A 19,551-nucleotide genomic window follows, 5' to 3' on the forward strand; every position below is an offset into this window, starting at 1 on the left:
AAGTTTTGGAGAACCATGTCTCTGTGCTGTGCGTGGTGTGGCTGTCATGCATTGTTCCTGCTGTTTCACCGCACCACATCCCCTATATTTGGGCCAAACTGCGTTTATTGAGAAACAATAAAAGAGGGAGGGAGGGAGGGAGAAAAAGAGGATGCATGTTTTGGATTTCTATTCCTAAACACTCATCAGGGTTAAAAAATGAATGAGATCCAGGGTGTCCTGGGGTGACTTTATAACAATGAGAAGGTAGAAATATACTTCTTACCTACAAAAACAATTTCAAAACATCTATTTAGAAAAAGGGAAATATCTGTTTTCTGAGTTTGAACTAAGCTATTCTACATGGATATCATCTGATAGAATAACAGAGTTTTCTGAAGGATACACTGGGAACATTTTTTAAAAGTGGTTTATTAACTGCATCAGTAAAATAATACCATATTGCTTACCCAAAAAGCTGGCACAGTTGTAAAATTCTTAAAGTTTTAAAGATGTTTGGTGTTTTGATGGGCGATGTGTTTAGAAGATAAAGCCTCCCCAAAGCTAATTTGATTTGTTCTGCAGTTTGCTAACAATGGTGTTCTTTAGTGCCTAACCAAAGTGTTCCGATGATGAGATGGCCAGAATACATTTTTAAAGTTAGACTTGCATTTTAAAAGTAGCAATGTAATGTGAGATCTCTTAATTTTACTAAGGTGTCTAGATTGTTACTATCAGATATACTTACAAAAGTAAAGTTTAACAGTTCATTCAAGGAACTGCAACATAGACAACTTGGTAAGTATTTATTGACTGATAGGATATTTTTCCTGAAAAAGCTGTATGTGAATCAGATTTTTGTCCATTGCATCATAATTTTACATTTAGTATGATTCGTCTTGTAAGAAAAGGAATCTCCCAAATTTATATTTGCATCAAACCCAAATTTTCGTAGATCAGAACTGCTTGGAGTAAGGGCCCCTTTAAGATGCCTTGTGTTGTGTAAGGTCTCGTTTATTCTTTTTGAGGTTGCTAAGGTACAGAAAGTTTGACTTTTTTTAAAGGGCAATAGTTATTCACCAGTTTATAAACAGTTAAGTAAAAATAGATTTCTAAGGATCTTCAATTTGTAAGTAATAAATCATCCACGTTGAAATAGTTGACCTGGATTCTATTTTACTTAAGAATGTGGAATGTTTTATAAACACACCAAGAGTTACAAATATAGAAGAGAGGAAATAAAGAATTGCACTCTCAGTACTATGCAATATACATTGTGCCTATATGAAATTTTAGTCAAAGCATTCTATTACATAACAGTAAAGCATGTTAGAATTGGGTCTAAATTAAGACTAGGCTCTGAATAACACAAAGTCTACTTTGTTGCAACCCTATTTGGTCCTGTGAGTTGTTGTTGTTCAATCACTCAGTCTGTCTGACTCTTGGGACCCCATGGACTGCAGCACGCCAGGCTTCCCTGTCCTTCACTATCTCCTGGAGTTTGCTCAAACTCATGTCCGTTGAGTCAGTGATGCCATCCAACCATCTCATCCTCTGTCATCCCCTTCTCCTCTTGCCCTCAATCTTTCCCAGCTTCAGGGTCTTTTCCAATGAGCTGGTTCTTTGCATCTCGTGGCCAAAGTATTGGAGCTTCATTTTCAGCGTTAGTCCTTTCCAGTAACTATTCAGTGTTGATTTTCTTTAGTATTAACTGGTTTGGTCTCCTTTCTGTCCAAAGGACTCTAGAGTCTTCTCCAGCACCACAGTTTGAAAGCATCAGTTCTTCAGGGCTCAGCCTTCTTTATAGTCCAACTCTCGCATCCATACAGGACTACTGGAAAAACCATAGCTTTTGACTGACTTCACCTGCAGTTGCAAGCCTTGAATTGACCAGAGTTCCGAAATAATTACGAGACAGGTTCTGCTAGTGTAATAGTTGTCTGGGTGGGGAGACAGTTTCTTGGTGCTTCATACTCTGCCATCTTTTAGAATCCTCTTCCTTTAGTCTTTTTAAAGACTGTCCCCCATGCCTCTGCCACCACCACCTAATCTAGTTTGAATAGTCAGCTATTTAGTCTCTTCAGCTTTTTCCCCTTCTCTCTCATACTTTCTCCTTCTCCTCTTTCTTCTAATTCAATGGGTCTGTTTTTTTTTGTTTTAATAAAATCTTTTGGTGGTCACAAGTTCTTTTAAGAATTTGAAGAAAATTACCTATGGATTGATTGCCTTGAAAAATCCATATATCTCCCAGTAAGAGCCGATAGTTGAGACCCATTGTTATTATTGCTTAGTCACTCAGTCATGTCTGATTCTTTTGAGACCCCATGGACTGTAGCCTACCAGGCTTCTCCATTCATCAAACTTCCCAGGCAAAAATACTGGAGTGGGTTGCTATTTTCTTCTCCAGGGGATCTTCCCGACCCAGGGATCGAACCTGTGTCTCCTGCATTGGTAGGTGAGTTGTTTACCACTGAGCCACCTGGAGGCTCCTCAGAGGTCCATTATTGTTATTGTTTAGTCACTAAGTCATGTCTGACTCTGTCCAACCCCGTGGACTGTAGCCCATCAGGCTCCTCTGTCCATGGGATTTCCCCGCAAGAATACTGGAGTGGGTTGCCATTTCCTTTTCCAGGGGATCTTCCCGACCTAGAGATCAAACCCTTATCTCCTGCATTGGCAGGCAGGTTCTTTACTGCAGAGACACCAGGGATGCCCTTCAGAGGTGCCCTGAAATCCCACCATGGGAGCCCTTGTTATAACGATGCATGTCTGTCAACTTCCCTTGACACTCTGGGCAGGAGGTATTCTACCCGAGGCTCAGGATGCTCACTAAGGGACTGGTGAATGGAAACTTCCCTCTCATAGACGTGTAGGAAGTCTTTGAATGTTGTTAGAAAAACCTCTTTACCAGAGTGTGAAATCATGACACCATTTCCATATTTATCCACCAACTGGCATGTTTATCCAATGACATTAAACTGGTATGTGTATGAGGTAGTTACTTATACCTTACAAGACAAACCTGTGACTGCCATTCATTTGGAGCATGTAGGGATGACAGGCTAGTTTAAGTGAGGACTGATCTGAATACGTCTGTGTATTTGTGTATGTGTGTGTTTTAAGTCTGGTTTCTCTTCAATAATATGACATGATATATATGTGATAATAGTAATAATAACAGCCAACTATTTTCTAGATAGATGTTCTTTGGGGTCTCTTTTTACCTTTCAAAGCCATATTAATTACTGATATACGAAAGAGTGATAGAGAAGTAGTCAAGAAAAAGTCTGTTCCTTTAAGGGGGTTAAATGTTCTTTTGGAAAGTGTGTTCAGATTCTAAATTTCTATAGTAAACTGTTCTATGGAGGGGATACCAAGCTGTACTTCATGCTGGCTATGGATCAGAGGATCAGAATTGACAAGGTTACTCAGTACTCTGTGATGACCTGGATGGGTAGGATGGTGGGGATGGGAGGGAGGTCCAAGAGGGAGGGGATATATGCGTACATTTAGCTGACTCACTTCATTGTACAGCAGAAATGGACACAACAATTGTAAAGCAATTATACCTCAATTTTTAGAAAATAAAATGAGGCTTCTTCAAAACCCCTAAAAATTGATGAGGTTGAGAAATTAAAAAACAAAACAAATAATGAAATAACAGTGTTCTGTCCTGGATGTTTCCAGAGTGGCCCTTGCAGAGCCTGGTTGGTGATGGAGACTTTTCTTGTCTGGGTTGACCAAGAAGCAGTGCCCTTGAGGGACTGTTCAGTGGTTCCATATGCTCCAGAGCAGACAACCAAGGTATCCACCTTAAGCAGTAATTTTTGAATTTTATCTTCTTCAGGATTGAATTCACCAGTTGGATCTTCCAGTGAGGCCAAGTAAGTGGAAATAAGATTGAGTAACTGGTAACAGAAGTTCAGTTTAAACTAACAACTTAAAGTCTCATTTCTCTCACACTTTTATCCAGCCAAATTAGATCTGAGTGTGGAATAATGTACAGTTAAATCATGGTGAGTACACATGGTTAGTTCTGCTTTATTCCCACCCCCTTTTTTTAAATTTATTTTTTAATTGGAGAAAATTTGCTTTACAACGTTGTGTTGATTTCTGCTGTACAACAACGCAGTCAGCCATGTGAAATGTTAGTTGCTCATTCATGTTGTGACCCCTTGGTCTTAACCCGCCAGGCTCCTCTGTCCATGGAATTCTCCAGGCAGGAATACTGGAGTGGGTTGCCATTCCCTTCTGCAGGGGATCTTCCTGACCCAGGAATTGAACCCAGGTCTCCTGCACTGCAGGCTAACTCTTTACCATCTTAGCTGCCAGGGAAAGCTGTTCCCTCCCTCTCTTAAGCCTTCCTCTCCTTCCCTGACTCCACCCCTCTGTCATCTGGGAGCACCAGTGGGCTGCCTGTGTTACAGAGCAGCTTCTCACCGGCTGTCTGTTTCACACGTGGGTAGTGGGTCTATATTGATGCTACTTTGTCCATTCATCCCACTCTCTCCTTCTCCCGCTGTGTCCACAGGTCCGTTTCCTACATCTACGTCTCCATTCCTTCCCTCAAATAGGTTCATCAGTACCATTTTTCTAGATTTTGTATGTATGCGTTAATATATGAAATTTGTTTTTCTCTTTCTGACTTACTTCACTCTGTATAACAGGCTCTAGGTTCATCCACCTCACTAGAGGTGACTCAAATTGATTCTTTTTATGGCTGAGTAATATTCCATTACTCATTATTCCACACACCACATCTTTCTTTTTTTTTTTTTTCTAATTTTATTTTATTTTTAAATTTTACATAATTGTATTAGTTTTGCCAAATATCAAAATGAATCCGCCACAGGTATACACGTGTTCCCCATCCTGAACCCTCCTCCCTCCTCCCTCCCCATACCATCCCTCTGGGTCGTCCCAGTGCACTAGCCCCAAGCATCCAGTATCGTGCATCGAACCTGGACTGGCAACTCGTTTCTTACATGATATTTTACATGTTTCAATGCCATTCTCCCAAATCTTCCCACCCTCTCCCTCTCCCACAGAGTCCATAAGACTGTTCTATACATCAGTGTCTCTTTTGCTGTCTCGTACACCGGGTTATTGTTACCATCTTTCTAAATTCCATATATATGCGTTAGTATACTGTATTTATGTTTTTCCTTCTGGCTTACTTCATTCTGTATAATAGGCTCCAGTTTCATCCACCTCATTAGAACTGATTCAAATGTATTCTTTTTAATGGCTGAGTAATACTCCATTGTGTATATGTACCACAGCTTTCTTATCCATTCATCTGCTGATGGACATCTAGGTTGCTTCCATGTGCTGGCTATTATAAACAGTGCTGCAATGAACATTGGGGTACACGTGTCTCTTTCCCTTCTGGTTTCCTCAGTGTGTATGCCCAGCAGTGGGATTGCTGGATCATAAGGCAGTTCTATTTCCAGTTTTTAAGGAATCTCCACACTGTTCTCCATAGTGGCTGTACTAGTTTGCATTCCCACCAACAGTGTAAGAGGGTTCCTTTTCTCTACACCCTCTCCAGCATTTATTATTTGTAGACTTTTGGATCGCAGCCATTCTGACTGGTGTGAAATGGTACCTCATAGTGGTTTTGATTTGCATTTCTCTGATAAAGAGTGATGTTGAGCATCTTTTCATGTGTTTGTTAGCCATCTGTATGTCTTCTTTGGAGAAATGTCTATTTAGTTCTTTGGCCCATTTTTTGATTGGGTCATTTATTTTTCTGGAGTTGAGCTGTAGGAGTTGCTTGTATATTTTTGAGATTAGTTGTTTGTCGGTTGCTTCATTTGCTATTATTTTCTCCCATTCTGAAGGCTGTCTTTTCACCTTGCTAATAGTTTCCTTTGATGTGCAGAAGCTTTTAAGGTTAATTAGGTCCCATTTGTTTATTTTTGCTTTTATTTCCAATATTCTGGGAGGTGGGTCATAGAGGATCCTGCTGTGATGTATGTCAGAGAGTGTTTTGCCTATGTTCTCCTCTAGGAGTTTTATAGTTTCTGGTCTTACGTTTAGATCTTTAATCCATTTTGAGTTTATTTTTGTGAATCACACCACATCTTTCTTATCCATTTATCTATAGATATACATCTAGGTCGCTTCTGTGTCCTGGCTACTGTAAAGAGTGCTGCAGTGAACATTGCGGGTACATAGGTCTTTTAGAATTGTGGCTTCCTCAGGGTATGTTCCCAGTAGTGGAATTTCTGGGTCATATGGTAGATATATTCCTTTTTTTTTTTTTTTTTTTTTTTTAAGAAATCTACATTCTGTTCTCCATAATGGCTGGATCTGTTTAATTCCTACCAACAGTGTAGGAGAGTTAGTTCCCTTTCCTCCACATCCTCTCCAGCCTTTGTAGATTTTTTGATGATGTCCATTCTGACTGGTGTGAGTTGATACCTCATTGTAGTTCTGATTTGCTTTTCTCTAATAATTAGTGATATTGAGCATCTTTTCCTGTGTTTATTGGCTGTCCATAGTGCTGTTTCCTTTTAAGTGGTTCTGTTTATTTAAAAAACTTGAAAATGAGAAGTTGTTTTGCTCACTCAGTTCGGGTTTATTGTAAAACTCAGTTGCCAGAAAAAGAGAGTACAGTACTGTTTTTGTGCTGTGAGTGCGTGAAGTGGACCACGAGTGAACCGGAGAAGGCATGGCCCTGCTGCTTCTTTCCTTCCACCCACAGAAGGAAAGCTCTAATGGTCAACAGATGGCGTTTGTGGATGTCTGGCCCCATGAACCCCCGGATGCAGGCGCCAAAAATGGTGGTAGACCCAATCACACCACGCGTATGTTTTCACTCTTATTCCCTGGGGCTGATAAAAATAATGCTGGAAAGAAACAGAAAGCTGGAGAGAAAAGTGGGCACTGTGCTATAATTGGTAGATGACATTTGTCATACAAAGGACCGGTTTGACAGCCATGGAGAGAAGTTGTTTTGCCCCGGTCCATGTGATATATCTTCATGGGTGAAAAGCTTTACTTTCAGACTCCCCAGTGGTAGCAGCATAGCACCAACAGCTGAGAGAAAAGTACTGTTTCCCCTTTGCACTCATACTTACGCTCCCCTGAAACAGAATTTGAACAAATATTTAAAGGTGCAAAATACTATTTGAAATGAACGTTGTAGTAATATCTTGGCATAATGGCCACAAAATACTTCATTGCTTGGCAGAAGAGAGGTGTAGAGGCAAGTGGCCATTAGCATCGAGGAAGGCTTGTTTCACTCAGTAAAAGCAAGTGCAGTGGACAAAGAAGTATATTCTTCATGCTATTGGAAACGTGTCGTGGAAATGTGGTGTTTCCATTCCTTTAGCACAAACAAATCGTTCGGTTTCACTTTAAAGTGGGAGAAAAACAAGCCATGTGGGGGATTACGTGTGGTGGTTGTGTAATCGCTTGTGACACCACAGCCATGGGATCATGGACCCAGCGCCCAGACCCTCCCCATGAGGCTGAGCCCTTCTTGATCCACAGATGAGGAAATGAGGGGCCCTGGAGAGAATGCAAGACTAGTTCAGGATCACACAGTTGGTCCATGGCAGGGTTACAGTTTCCTGACAGAAGTGAGAGTTTAACCACAAAAAGCTTATTAGAAAGTTGTCCTCACCTGCCTAGCTAGGTTATCTTTTAACTGTGACTTAAAGCCTTCCTCGTGCAGCTCAGAGATCTTCTTTGGAACCTTCCAGAACCCCCTGAGTTGGGCCAAGGGTTCTTCCTCCTACGCCACTTATTGCCTCTCTTCTGTAGCTCTTGTTATATTTTGTAGATGTCATCTGGTTGTTTTTGTGTATCAATCCTGCGTGTACATTCATCTTCATAGTTTATTCTGTTTCATTCTTCTTTGTACTTTATAGGAATGGAGTACGGACAAGCTTTAGTAACGCCCCCCACCCCCCGGCTCCTATTTGTGTGACAGTTTTTTAATGACTCCCCGGGATGCTATGTGTTAATTACTAAAATTATTATGTGTCTGACCAGTGGTATTTTCAGGAGGTTAGAGCTTGCTCTTGGTTAGAGCATATAGTCTATGCGAACCTAAATTATCTGACAGAAGAAAGCCATTTTGAGTCAGATTGATGCTACTGGACAGACTTGGGCAGGGTGGGGGTGGCCTGCACAGTGGATGTCAGTGATGACCAGCTGGAGATAAGTGAGGACCCTTTGTTCTACTAGTGGCTACAGTATTACAGGAATGAGAATGGGATAACCTTTAGGAACCCTAAACTGCACCCCTGGACAAATGGGAACTATTAACATTGACAGGAACCTGAAGCCTTAGTGTTACTGAGAGTCCAAGTTTGATATGTTTTTTTGCACTTAGTTTTCCTATTAAAAATATATACATCAAACAAGTGTAGAGAATCATATTTTGAACATCTTTGGACCCACCAATCAGCTTTATTAGACCTTAACTTTTCTTAAACAGAACCTGCTGCTGCTGCTGCTAAGTCGCTTCAGTCGTGTCTGACTCTGTGCGACCCCATAGATGGCAGCCCACCAGGCTCCCCCGTCCCCGGGATTCTCCAGGCAAGAACACTGGAGTGGGTTGCCCTTTCCTTCTCCACTGCATGAAAGTGAAAAGTGAAAGTGAAGTCGCTCAGTCGTGTCCAACTCTTAGCAACCCCATGGACTGTAGGCCACCAGGCTCCTCCATCCATGGGATTTTCCAGGCAAGAGTACTGGAGTGGGGTGCCATTAAACAGAACCTAAATTTATGTATTTTCAATTTAATTTGTTTTTATTAAAAATTTTTATTAAAGTTTGATTCACAATGTTGTGTTAGTTTCAGGTATATAGCAGAGTGATTCGGTTATACACATATATGTGTATATGTATCAGAGAAGGAGATGGCAGCTTATAGTGTTCTTGCCTGGAGAATCCCAGGGACGGGGGAGCCTGGTGGGCTGCTGTCTTTGTGGTCGCACAGAGTCAGACACGACTGAAGTGACTTAGCAGCAGCAGCAGCAGTGTATATGTACGTGTGTGTGTGTGTGTGTGTATACACACACATACATACATACATGTACATATGGGCTTCCCCAATGGCTCAGCAGTAAAGAATCCACCTGCCAGTTCAGGAGACGAAGGTTCGATCCCTATGTCTGGAAGATCTCCTGGAGAAGGAAATGGCAGCCCACGCCAGTATTCTTGCCTGGGAAACACCATGGCCAGAAGAGCCTGGCAGGCTACAATCCATGGGGTCACAGAGTCAGACCCAGCTTAGTGACTAAACAACAACTATTTTTATATATTCTTTTCCAGATTCTTTTCCCTTACAGGTTTTTGCGAGATATTAAATTTAATTCCTTAACTATAACCTTTTGGTATTTTGTATTCTTTTCCTTCCCTATCCAGAGGTCACTATTATGAATTTGGCGTTTGTTACTCAGAGATTCTAAAGTTGATTCTTTGGGGCCTCCCCACTAAGGCAAGGGTCTGTGTGATGGAACAGGAGCTGTGTCTTGTGCCAATAAAACCATAGTTTTGGAGCCATGGTGAGACTCATAAAGATTTGAAATGTGGCAGTGAAATCAGACTGCAGAACCAGGGTTCTCAGACCCTAGATTCTTGACTAGTTGGAATTTCCCCAGGGGACAAGGAGGGACAGTGGACCCCGAAAGTCACTCATCAGGGTACAGCTCACACAGACATGGCTTGAGGAAATGTATCATTTAGGAGTAATGCTTTTCAAACATTTTTCTACTGTAACCCACAATAACAAATTTTGCAAAGTGACCTTCGATACTTGGCGCACATGCACACACACACACACACACACACACACGGAACACGTACCTCCAAATGAAGCTTTTACATGAAATAATACCTATTGTTTCTTAGCTGCACTGAAATAGGGTCTGTTTTTTTTTTTTCCACAAAAGCAATTTGTTCCAATAAATTGATTTCCCAGGCCATTAGTAGATTGGAGCAGTTAAAACAATAGCAGCAAACCCGGGTTTGCAGAACTGTGATTTGTTTCCTGGAGCAAAAGTTTTTCTAAAGGGTCTTTTAGTTTAACTCTACTGAACATCTTTATAAGCAGCTGTTTTCTACTGATGGCCTAAGCTTCAAGAGTTATGCCACGATTTACTAATAAAAAATTCTGTGTAAAACTAAGCAGAATTCAGAGCTCTTTTGAGGTTCAGGTTATTCTGTGTCATGTTGCTTCTCCTCCTCAGAGCCCTTCATCCTCTTCAACGATTGCTTTAAGGCAGCCTGTCTCAATTAAGTAAACAGAGCTTGAACACAGTGACTTAACTATACTTTATAAATTCATGATTGTTAAGCCACAAAATCAACCTTTCCAAATAAAACTGAGTGTAAGTCAAACTGCCAGGAGAAAAAGAACAGCTATGGAGTCTTTAACTCTCCTTTCACCATAGTTTACCCTCTCTCTGTATACAGGGCTAACTAAAGTCTACACAAGGAATAAAGCGAAGTATGTGTTGCTTCATGTTTATTGAATGTCACCCATTTTTGTGTAATCAGACTGCCATCCTCTTCACACAGCTCTGTTATTGTTGTTTAGTTGCTAAGTCATGTCCTACTCTTTTGAGACCCCATGAACAATAGCCCACCAGGCTCATTTGTCCATGGGATTTCCCAGGCAAGAACACTGGAGCGAGTTGCCATTTCCTTCTCCAGGGGATCTTCCTGACCCAGGGATTGAACCCGTGTCTCCTGCATTGGCAGGCCGGTTCTTTACCGTCTGAGCCACCAATAACCCTTCTTCACAGAGCTGCCTGATGATCATCATAAGAGCAGGAGTTGTGACAGCACCTCTGTCCAAAGACGTGTATGTAATTGAACCCAGAAAGGTGCAACTCCAGGGAGGCAAAGGGGAAAATTACGTCTCATGCGTATTAAACGCGCAGTTGTTGGAGATGATGAACTAGATTGATTCCAAGATGCTAAAATGAGTCAGCTTTCTCCAAAATCCTACCAGCAACCATTTTACAAGGGAAACAAGGGAGCTGGTTTCTAAAATCTGGAAGAAGCAGAGGGTTTTGTTTAAGCCAGCTATTTTTTCACAGAAGAGGAAATGCAGAGCTACCTCAGGAAATTTAAATGGGACTGTTAAGAAACTGGGGAGGAATGTCTCCTTGGGATGAGAAGGCAAAGAAAAGTTCAGCTGATTTTAAGGGAGAATAACAAAAGTGATGGTGTGTGACTGTGTGTAACTTCTAGAACGTTCTGGTCTTATGACCCCTTTCTACTTTTAAGAATTATTGAGAACTCCAAAGAACCTTTGTTGATGTGGCTCATTTTTTTTTTTTTTTTTTGCACCATTTTAGGAATTAAGACTGAAAAGCTTAGAACGTTTACTGAGTTATTAAAGACAATGATAAACTCATTATATATTATGAATAACAAACATTTTTACTTTTTAAAAATCAGCTTTTACCCCCCAATAGTGAAGAGTGTTATTGTTTTGTATTTTTGCAAGTCTCCTTAATGCCTGGTTGACTATGACACTTGGATTCTCATTACTGCTCCTGCAAACAATCTGTTGTGATCTGTTGTTTGGGTTCAAGTACATGGGGGAAGGTTTAGGGCACCCAGATGTCTTAGTTGGAAAAGAGAGGCTCTCACAGTCCCCTAAAGGGGACTCTGGGACTCCCAGGGGCCCTTGGGTCACATTTTGAGAACCACTATCCTATAAAGTAGTTTGGAAGCATAAACGAGAGTGGTGAGATTACTGTGTTAATCCCTCCGCTGTGTCCAGCTCTTTACGACCCGGTGGACTGTAGTCTGCCAGGCTCCTCTATCCATGGATTAGAATTGGAAGAGAGGAGCTCCTTCAGAAGTGTTGCAGTGATCAAAGGGAGAGGTCAGGTGGGGCGAGGCTTAGATGTTGGCAGAAATGGAGAGAAACCTCCCAAACTTGAAAGACGTTTTGAAGGCAGAATTACCAAGACTTGGAATAGGGCATAAAACAGAAGGAAGAGTCAAGATGACTAATAAGAGTTTTCTTTCTTTTTTTTTTTGGTATCTGCCTTTATTATTTTTAATTAATTAATTTCTGGCTGTCCTGGGTCTTTGTTGCTGCACACGGGCTTTCTTAATTGCATCGAGCCCAAGCTACTCTTTGTGGCGTGCAGGCTTCCGCACTGTGAAGGCTTCTCTTGCCGTGGAGCGTGGGTTCTAGGGCACTTGGGCTTCAGTAGTTGCAGTTCACAGGCTCTGTAGCTGTGGCTATCATATGGGTTCAGTAGCTGTGGTGCATGATTTGGCCTGTGGCTGATTTGCCCTGTGGCATGTGGGATCTTCCCAGGGCAGGGATTGAACCCATGTCTCCTGCATTGACAGGTGGATTCTTAATCACTGGACCACCAGGGAAATCCTAAGTGTTTTCAAATATAGAACATCTGAAAAATATTTTCTCTCTTACACCCAACCTTTACCCTTTTCTGAAAATTATCCCAATGAAATTCAATGAAGTCTTTTTTTTTTTTTTCCTCCCCCAGAGTTGTCCTGCCCACCCCAGGGCTTTGGAGAAAGTCAACTGCTTCTCAGCCTGCATTGGTCACAGTCACTTCCAGAAGAAAGGGAAGACCTATGACGTCCCTGGGGACTTGGGACCTATGACCTCCCAAGGGGCGTCCTTGGTCACTTTGCTCGGTCCCTGCAGGCAGTGAAGGGCTGTGGGTCCAGCTCCTGTGTGCACCGGACGCCTGCAGTTCCCCCCTCTTATGCACTCCAGCACCCCCATAAGCTCCCTCTTCTCCTTCACCAGCCCGGCAGTGAAGAGACTGCTCGGCTGGAAGCAAGGAGATGAAGAGGAAAAGTGGGCGGAGAAGGCAGTGGACTCTCTAGTGAAGAAGTTAAAGAAGAAGAAAGGAGCCATGGATGAGCTGGAGAGGGCGCTCAGCTGCCCGGGGCAGCCCAGCAAGTGCGTGACCATCCCCCGCTCCCTGGACGGGCGGCTTCAAGTGTCCCACCGCAAGGGGCTGCCCCACGTCATCTACTGCCGGGTGTGGCGCTGGCCGGACCTGCAGTCCCACCACGAGCTGAAGCCGCTGGAGTGCTGCGAGTTCCCATTCGGCTCCAAGCAGAAAGAGGTGTGCATCAACCCCTACCACTACCGCCGCGTGGAGACGCCAGGTGGGTTTCCTTCATGGTTTAACCGTGACAGGTAAGAGGGCGCATCCCGGTTAGTGGAGAGCCATGGGCCACCGTCAGGAGAAGGAACCCCCTACCACCACTGCAAGAGAGACAGAACGAGGGAGGTTCAGTTTGGAGAGGCCGATCCAAAATTTTGTAGTCAGAATAACCTAGACAGAAGATCTTTCATTTCAGTATAGATGTAAGCTTTGTGTGATTTTGGAAAACGGCATTTTATTTTGATATATTTTCGAGTCATCGTCCAGTTCTTGAAAGGTCTAAATATGGCCTTGACGTGATCAACTGTTTAAAAAAGAAATCTTTCTCCCCGTTTCCTCCCCTTGAACTCAGCTGTACTGAACTAAACCAGCTGCACTCTCCCCACGCTAAAGTAAGCAGAGGTGTCCTCTAAACTAAGCAGATGATGGCAGAGTTGCTGGAAACCCTTCCAAGACTGAAAACAATGGCAGTGAGGGGAGATTGGCAGCTCTTCTTAAATATGACTTTAAATATAGGAAAGTATTAATCCTAAAACGTTTCAGGCACGCACGTGTGTGTTAAGTCCGGTGTTCATCTTTGTTCCTTCACACTGGTGTAACAGTTGGACTGCTTTTCTCTTTGAGTGGAGGGTTCTGCAGCTACAGGGATGCAGTTTTTGAGGGAGCTTCCTCTCCCCGTTCCTGGAGGGGCCGGCTCATGCGCTCTGGGAAGCAGCCCATGTCCATCAGGAGGCGGCTCTGTCTAGGAACACAGGTGGTGGGGGAGTCCAGCCTGCCGCCTGGCTCCCTCCTGGATTCAGTTAACCTTGTAGCCATCCCTGTTAAGTCCTGCCCAGCCTAGCGCAATCTTAGTGAGGTGACCTTTCAGGCTCCTGAATCTTGCCATCATGCTGTTACACTGATGTCAAGGATGTTACCCGCCTGAGCGTGGACGCTTCTCACAGTCATGTCACTCAGGATACATTATGAGACCATGATGAGAAAGGCCCACCTTCCTGGTGAATCCAGTGTGTTTTCCCCTACATCATATACCTCTTTGCTTTCTTCTCTTTCTTGCTTCTCTCTGGGCTTTCTTCATCTACTTTAAGAACATGTCATTAAGGAGTTTATGACAGAAACGACTTCTTTTTTGTTTCTAAGATTTGAGTTATAGTAAGCATTCAGAATATATCCCATGAAAAATGTTCATCAGGAAATCATTTTTCTCTTCCTCAGTAATGTAGTTATTAGATGTGTTTGTAAGATGTATCAGGCATTCCTTTTGAACACTCGAAACCCTGATTTTAGAGGATTATTTGATGTTTTCATTTTTCATATTATGTGAGGTTCTTTCAGAAATAACAGAATGAATGTTTTTACATATGGCAGGTTTCATATCTTGGTATTTTAGGTTTGAGTTTCCAAGATGAAAGATGGCTAAATATGGTGTTAATTTTAAGGTGATGTTTAAGCTGTCTTTTTTTATTCCTTTGATTTTTTAAATAAAAAGACAAATTTTATATCTAGCTTTCTGTCCAGGCTTAAAGTCAATATTTGGAGAACAATGAAAGATGCTAATGTTCAGCAAGTGTGCTGGGTCCCTAATTACCATAAAACAACTGAAGTTTTGCCTTTGAAATCTCTCATCTTTTGACCACCCATGCTTGGAACCTTGAAGGCTGCATTCTAGATTTTTTTTTTCCTTCTCACAAACTATTAAAATAATCTATTTTAGTGCTTTTCAAACTATCTGCAGTGAAGCACCAGTTTTAAAAAAGCTTCCAATCCGTCAAATATCAATATTTTTACAATACAAATAAATTACTGGGCAGATGAAATTTTTAAAAGACTTAAAAATGAAAGCTTGATTTAAAAAAATACAACCTCAATTTTTTTCTTACTATTCATTTCAACAGATATAAAATTACTCTGTCAAGTGGCTATTAAGTTTCTAAACACAAACTTTCAGTTTGAATACTTGTATCTGGATGGACTGGCACCCAACAGCTGGTAAAGTCTCACCAGTCCTCAGACCTCACTTTGTGTGGCTTGTGTCTCGTAGAAGCCGTGCAAAAATGTTTTTGGGGCTCATAACAATTTTTCTTCATGCAGCCGGAAGTGATTTCAGTATAATTTCTCCTCTGTGTTAAATTCCTACACTTTATCAAAACCACATGACTTCTGAAAAAGATACAAAAGCTTTTTTCAGCTTTGCTCTGCAGTCCCTTATAAGACAGTTAACTCCTTCCGTGATCTGCCCCCAGGTCATGCTTAGATGATGTGGTATTTAAAAGGTAGCATTATGTTGAGGGGCTTCCCAGGTGGTTCAGTGGTAAAGAATCCACCTGCTAGTGGAGGAGATGCCAGAGACTCAGGTTCGATCCCTGGGTTGAGAAGATCCTCTGGAGGAGGAAATGGTGACCCATTCCAGCATTCTCGCCTGGGACATCCCATGGACAGAGGAGCCTGGCAGGCTACAGTCCATGGAGTCACAAAGAATCAGATGCGACTGAGCACATGTTGAGACCAATGTCTGTAAGCTCACTAGGTCTTATTTGCAAGCAGCAGTTGTCACACAGAAATAGAACTGAGTGATTAAGAATAGCTATTGCTCTAGATTAAATATCTGTGTCCCCCCAAATTCATATATTGAGAACCTCATGCCCAAGGATGATATCATATTAAGAGGCAGTGCCTTTAGATGGCTAGATCATGAAGCCAGACCCCCATGAGTGGGATTAGTGTCCTTATAAACGGGTCCCCAGAGAGAACCCTTGTCCCATCCTGTATGAGGACACAGAGAGAAGGCAGCCTACAGCCCTTCTGTAGAGGCTCTGCCCGGAATCTGACCAGGCTGCACCCCCTTCTTGGACTGTCCAGCCTCTGGGACTGTGAGAAAGAAATTTCTGTTGTATATAAGCTTCCCAGTCTATGGTCTATATGTTCTAGTAGTCCACAGGGGCTAAGACAGCTGTGCTTTGAGTGAAAGTATTTACAAATATGATCAGTGCAATCCTAAGGTTAACGGATCTTGTCAGGCTGAATTACAACTCTGATGATACTATCAGCTTTCCTTACAAATCTCCACTGCCTTTAGTTTTACTCAGATGATAGAAATACATTATCAAGATGTTTATCTCAATAAAGACAAATTCATCTTCTCTTTTGGTGCGTCAGATCTGCAGGCCATGGAGGAATGAAGGTCTCTGCTTTCAGATATGAGGACTTCTGTTTATCAATGTTAAGGATACCCTGTAGGTATATTAGAACTGAAGTCACAGAGAGTATTCAAATTCTTCATCCAAAAAAGAAAAGTGAGTATTTATTTGATCATTGTTAACACTGTGCTCAAGAAGCATCATTGAAAAATAAGCCCTATGTCATTTAGTGTGTCAGCCCCTCACTTTCAGACTATTCATGAGGCAAGACATCTTTTTATTCCTCTATATTCATCTCACACGCTAGTAAAATAATGCTCAAAATTCTCCAAGCCAGGCTCACCAATATGTGAACTGTGAACTTCCTGATGTTCAAGCTGGTTTTAGAAAAGGCAGAGGAACCAGAGATCAAATTGCCAACATCCGCTGGATCATAGAAAAAGCAAGAGAGTTCCAGAAAAACATCTATTTCTGCTTTATTGACTATGCCAAAGCCTTTGACTGTGTGGATCACAATAAACTGTGGAAAATTCTGAAAGAGATGGGAATACCAGACCACTTGATCTGCCTCTTGAGAAATTTGTATGCAGGTCAGGAAGCAACAGTTAGAACTGGACATGGAACAACAGACTGGTTCCAAAGAGGAAAAGGAGTACGTCAAGGCTGTATATTGTCACCCTGCTGATTTAGCTTATATGCAGAGTACATCATGAGAAACGCTGGACTGGAAGAAACACAAACTGGAATGAAGATTGCCAGGAGAAATATCAATAACCTCAGATATGCAGATGACACCACCCTTATGGCAGAAAGTGAAGAGGAACTCAAAAGCCTCTTGATGAAAGTGAAAGAGGAGAGTGAAAAAGTTGGCTTAAAGCTCAACATTCAGAAAACGAAGATCATGGCATCCGTCCCATCACTTCATGGGAAATAGATGGGGAAACAGTGGAAACAGTGTCAGATTTTATTTTTCTGGGCTCCAAAATCACTGCAGATGGTGACTGCAGCCATGAAATTAAAAGACGCTTACTCCTTGGAAGGAAGATTGTGACCAACCTAGATAGCATATTCAAAAGCAGAGACGTTACTTTGCCAACAAAGGTCTGTCTAGTCAAGGCTATGGCTTTTCCTGTGGTCATGTATGGATGTGGGAGTTGGACTGTGAAGAAGGCTGAGCACCGAAGAATTGATACTTTTGAACTGTGGTGTTGGAGAAGACTCTTGAGAGTCCCTTGGACTGCAAGGAGATCCAACCAGTCCATTCTGAAGGAGATCAGCCCTGGGATTTCTTTGGAAGGAATGATGCTAAAGCTGAAACTCCAGTACTTTGGCCACCTCATGTGAAGAGTTGACTCATTGGAAAAGACTCTGATGCTGGGAGGGATTGGGGGCAGGAGGAGAAGGGGACGACAGAGGATGAGATGGCTGGATGGCATCACTGACTGGATGGACGTGAGTCTGAGTGAACTCCGGGAGTTGGTGATGGACAGGGAGGCCTGGCGTGCTGCGATTCATGGGGTCGCAAAGAGTCGGACACAACTGAGCGACTGATCTGATCTGATATTCATGGAATAAGTAAAAGGAGATTGAATGGCTTATCATCTGTGTCATTTTTGCATCATGATATTGAGGATTGTTCTATAATCTCATAAGGCAATATATGCAAATACTGGCTTTTAAAGGAGGAAGAAATCACTGTTTCCCTGCCACCCTCATTTGTGGTGGTTTAGCTTAAAACTGTTCATCTGCCTCTTGGAGTTTATATTCTATCTGTAGAACTGAAAATTATTACTTGTTAAGAAGAGATAGTTTGCATGGTGGCTCAGAGGTTAAAGCATCTGCCTCCAATGCAGGAGACCCAGGTTTGATCCCTGGGTCGGGAAGATCCCCTGGAGAAGGAAATGGCAACCCACTCCAGTATTCTTGCCTGGACAGTCCCATGGATGGAGAAGCCTGGTGGGCTACAGTCCACGGGGCTGCAAAGAGTTGGACACGACTGAGCGACTTCACTTTCAAGAAGAGATAAATGTATGATAGTGGGTAAATGGTGAAATTTGTGATGGATATGATTATTACCATACTGTTCTTATTGTCTGTTTACTCCAAAATATTTACTTTTTATGAGAGTTTTTATAGATACTTGCATGTGATGGAAATCCATAGAGTGATTTGAAACAAGTGCTACCTCAGCTATCTCCAGGAACAATTTCTTTTAATCATTCTTGCTTGGTTCTTCTGCTAGCTCTCTCCATTATTACTAAAAAAATAGATAATTCTAAATAATATGCTTATACATCTGTTTCCAAATTTATCACTTTTAGCTAATTTCATTGACTCTAACATAAAAGGTGAAGATTTAGTTAATTTATATCACCTTTATCGTTTCTTCCTTTTCTCAATCTATATTTTGGTTTATATTATATTATTATTTAAGTTAATATAACATTGTTATTTTTTGCTATTATATATTTCCATTGTGGGATTTGGGGGTTCAAATTATTTCCCTTTAGAAGATTATTAGTCCATTGCCTTTTAAAAACCAGATCTTCGTTGCAGTGCAAGGCTTCTTATTGCAGAGGCTTCCCTTGTTGCAGAGCATGGGTTCTAGAGCTGGGGCTTCAGGAGCCTTGGCACATGGTCTTAGTTGTTCACATCATGTGGGATCTAGTTGCTGGCTCAAGGATCGAACCCATGTCCCCTGCATCGGCAGGCAGATTGTTAACCACTGGACCGGCAGAGAAATCCAGTCTGCTGTCCAGCATTGATGACGGGATGTCATAAATCAGTTTCTCATGTCCTTGTGGTGACTTTGAGGTAATCCTCTGGGGGCTTTTCAGTTTGTCCTTAGATGTTTGAAATTCAAGATGGTATGACTATGATGGATCTTTTTTTCACTCATTGGGCTGTATACTCTGTGGCTGTTTTCAATCTGATGACATAGATCCTTCTTCAGGCTCTGAGACATTTTCCCCTGTTGTTTCTTTGATCACTTCCTCTGTCTGTTTCCCCTGCTTCTCCTTCTGCAACTTAGGTTGGTCCCAGCTCACCCCTCAACAACACTCCATGGAATAACTTCTTTCTGCCAAGCCTGGGGACACTTCAGAAGCCAGTGGGCACTAGGGATGTCTGGACAATGCTTGCCTTTGAGAATTGCATCTGGCCTTGTTTTTGTGTTGAGTCAGGAGCAAAAACACTCATGTTCTTTTTAAAGTAGGGAACCCAGAGGGAAACTTACTAAAATGAACAGATAAGTTCTTATTACTGCTTCATCTTCTACTTCTTCACTTTTATTATTATTCACTGTT

The 19,551-nt window shown here is 42.0% G+C and overlaps 1 protein-coding gene across 3 annotated transcripts in view; it reads left to right on the plus strand.

Moving 5' to 3' along the window:
• SMAD9 (SMAD family member 9) overlaps window positions 1-19,551 on the plus strand; it is a 71,226-nt gene that overhangs the window by 26,585 nt on the left and 25,090 nt on the right. For all 3 annotated transcript variants that reach the window (XM_070380409.1, XM_070380410.1, XM_070380411.1), the window contains exon 2: window positions 12,474-13,110. In XM_070380409.1, the coding sequence (XP_070236510.1) occupies window positions 12,699-13,110 (412 nt within the window). In that variant the 5' untranslated portion in view covers window positions 12,474-12,698. The remainder of the gene's footprint in view (window positions 1-12,473; window positions 13,111-19,551) is intronic.

This window comes from Bos mutus, chromosome 12 (genome assembly GCF_027580195.1).
Source record: "Bos mutus isolate GX-2022 chromosome 12, NWIPB_WYAK_1.1, whole genome shotgun sequence".
Taxonomy (NCBI): domain Eukaryota; kingdom Metazoa; phylum Chordata; class Mammalia; order Artiodactyla; family Bovidae; genus Bos; species Bos mutus.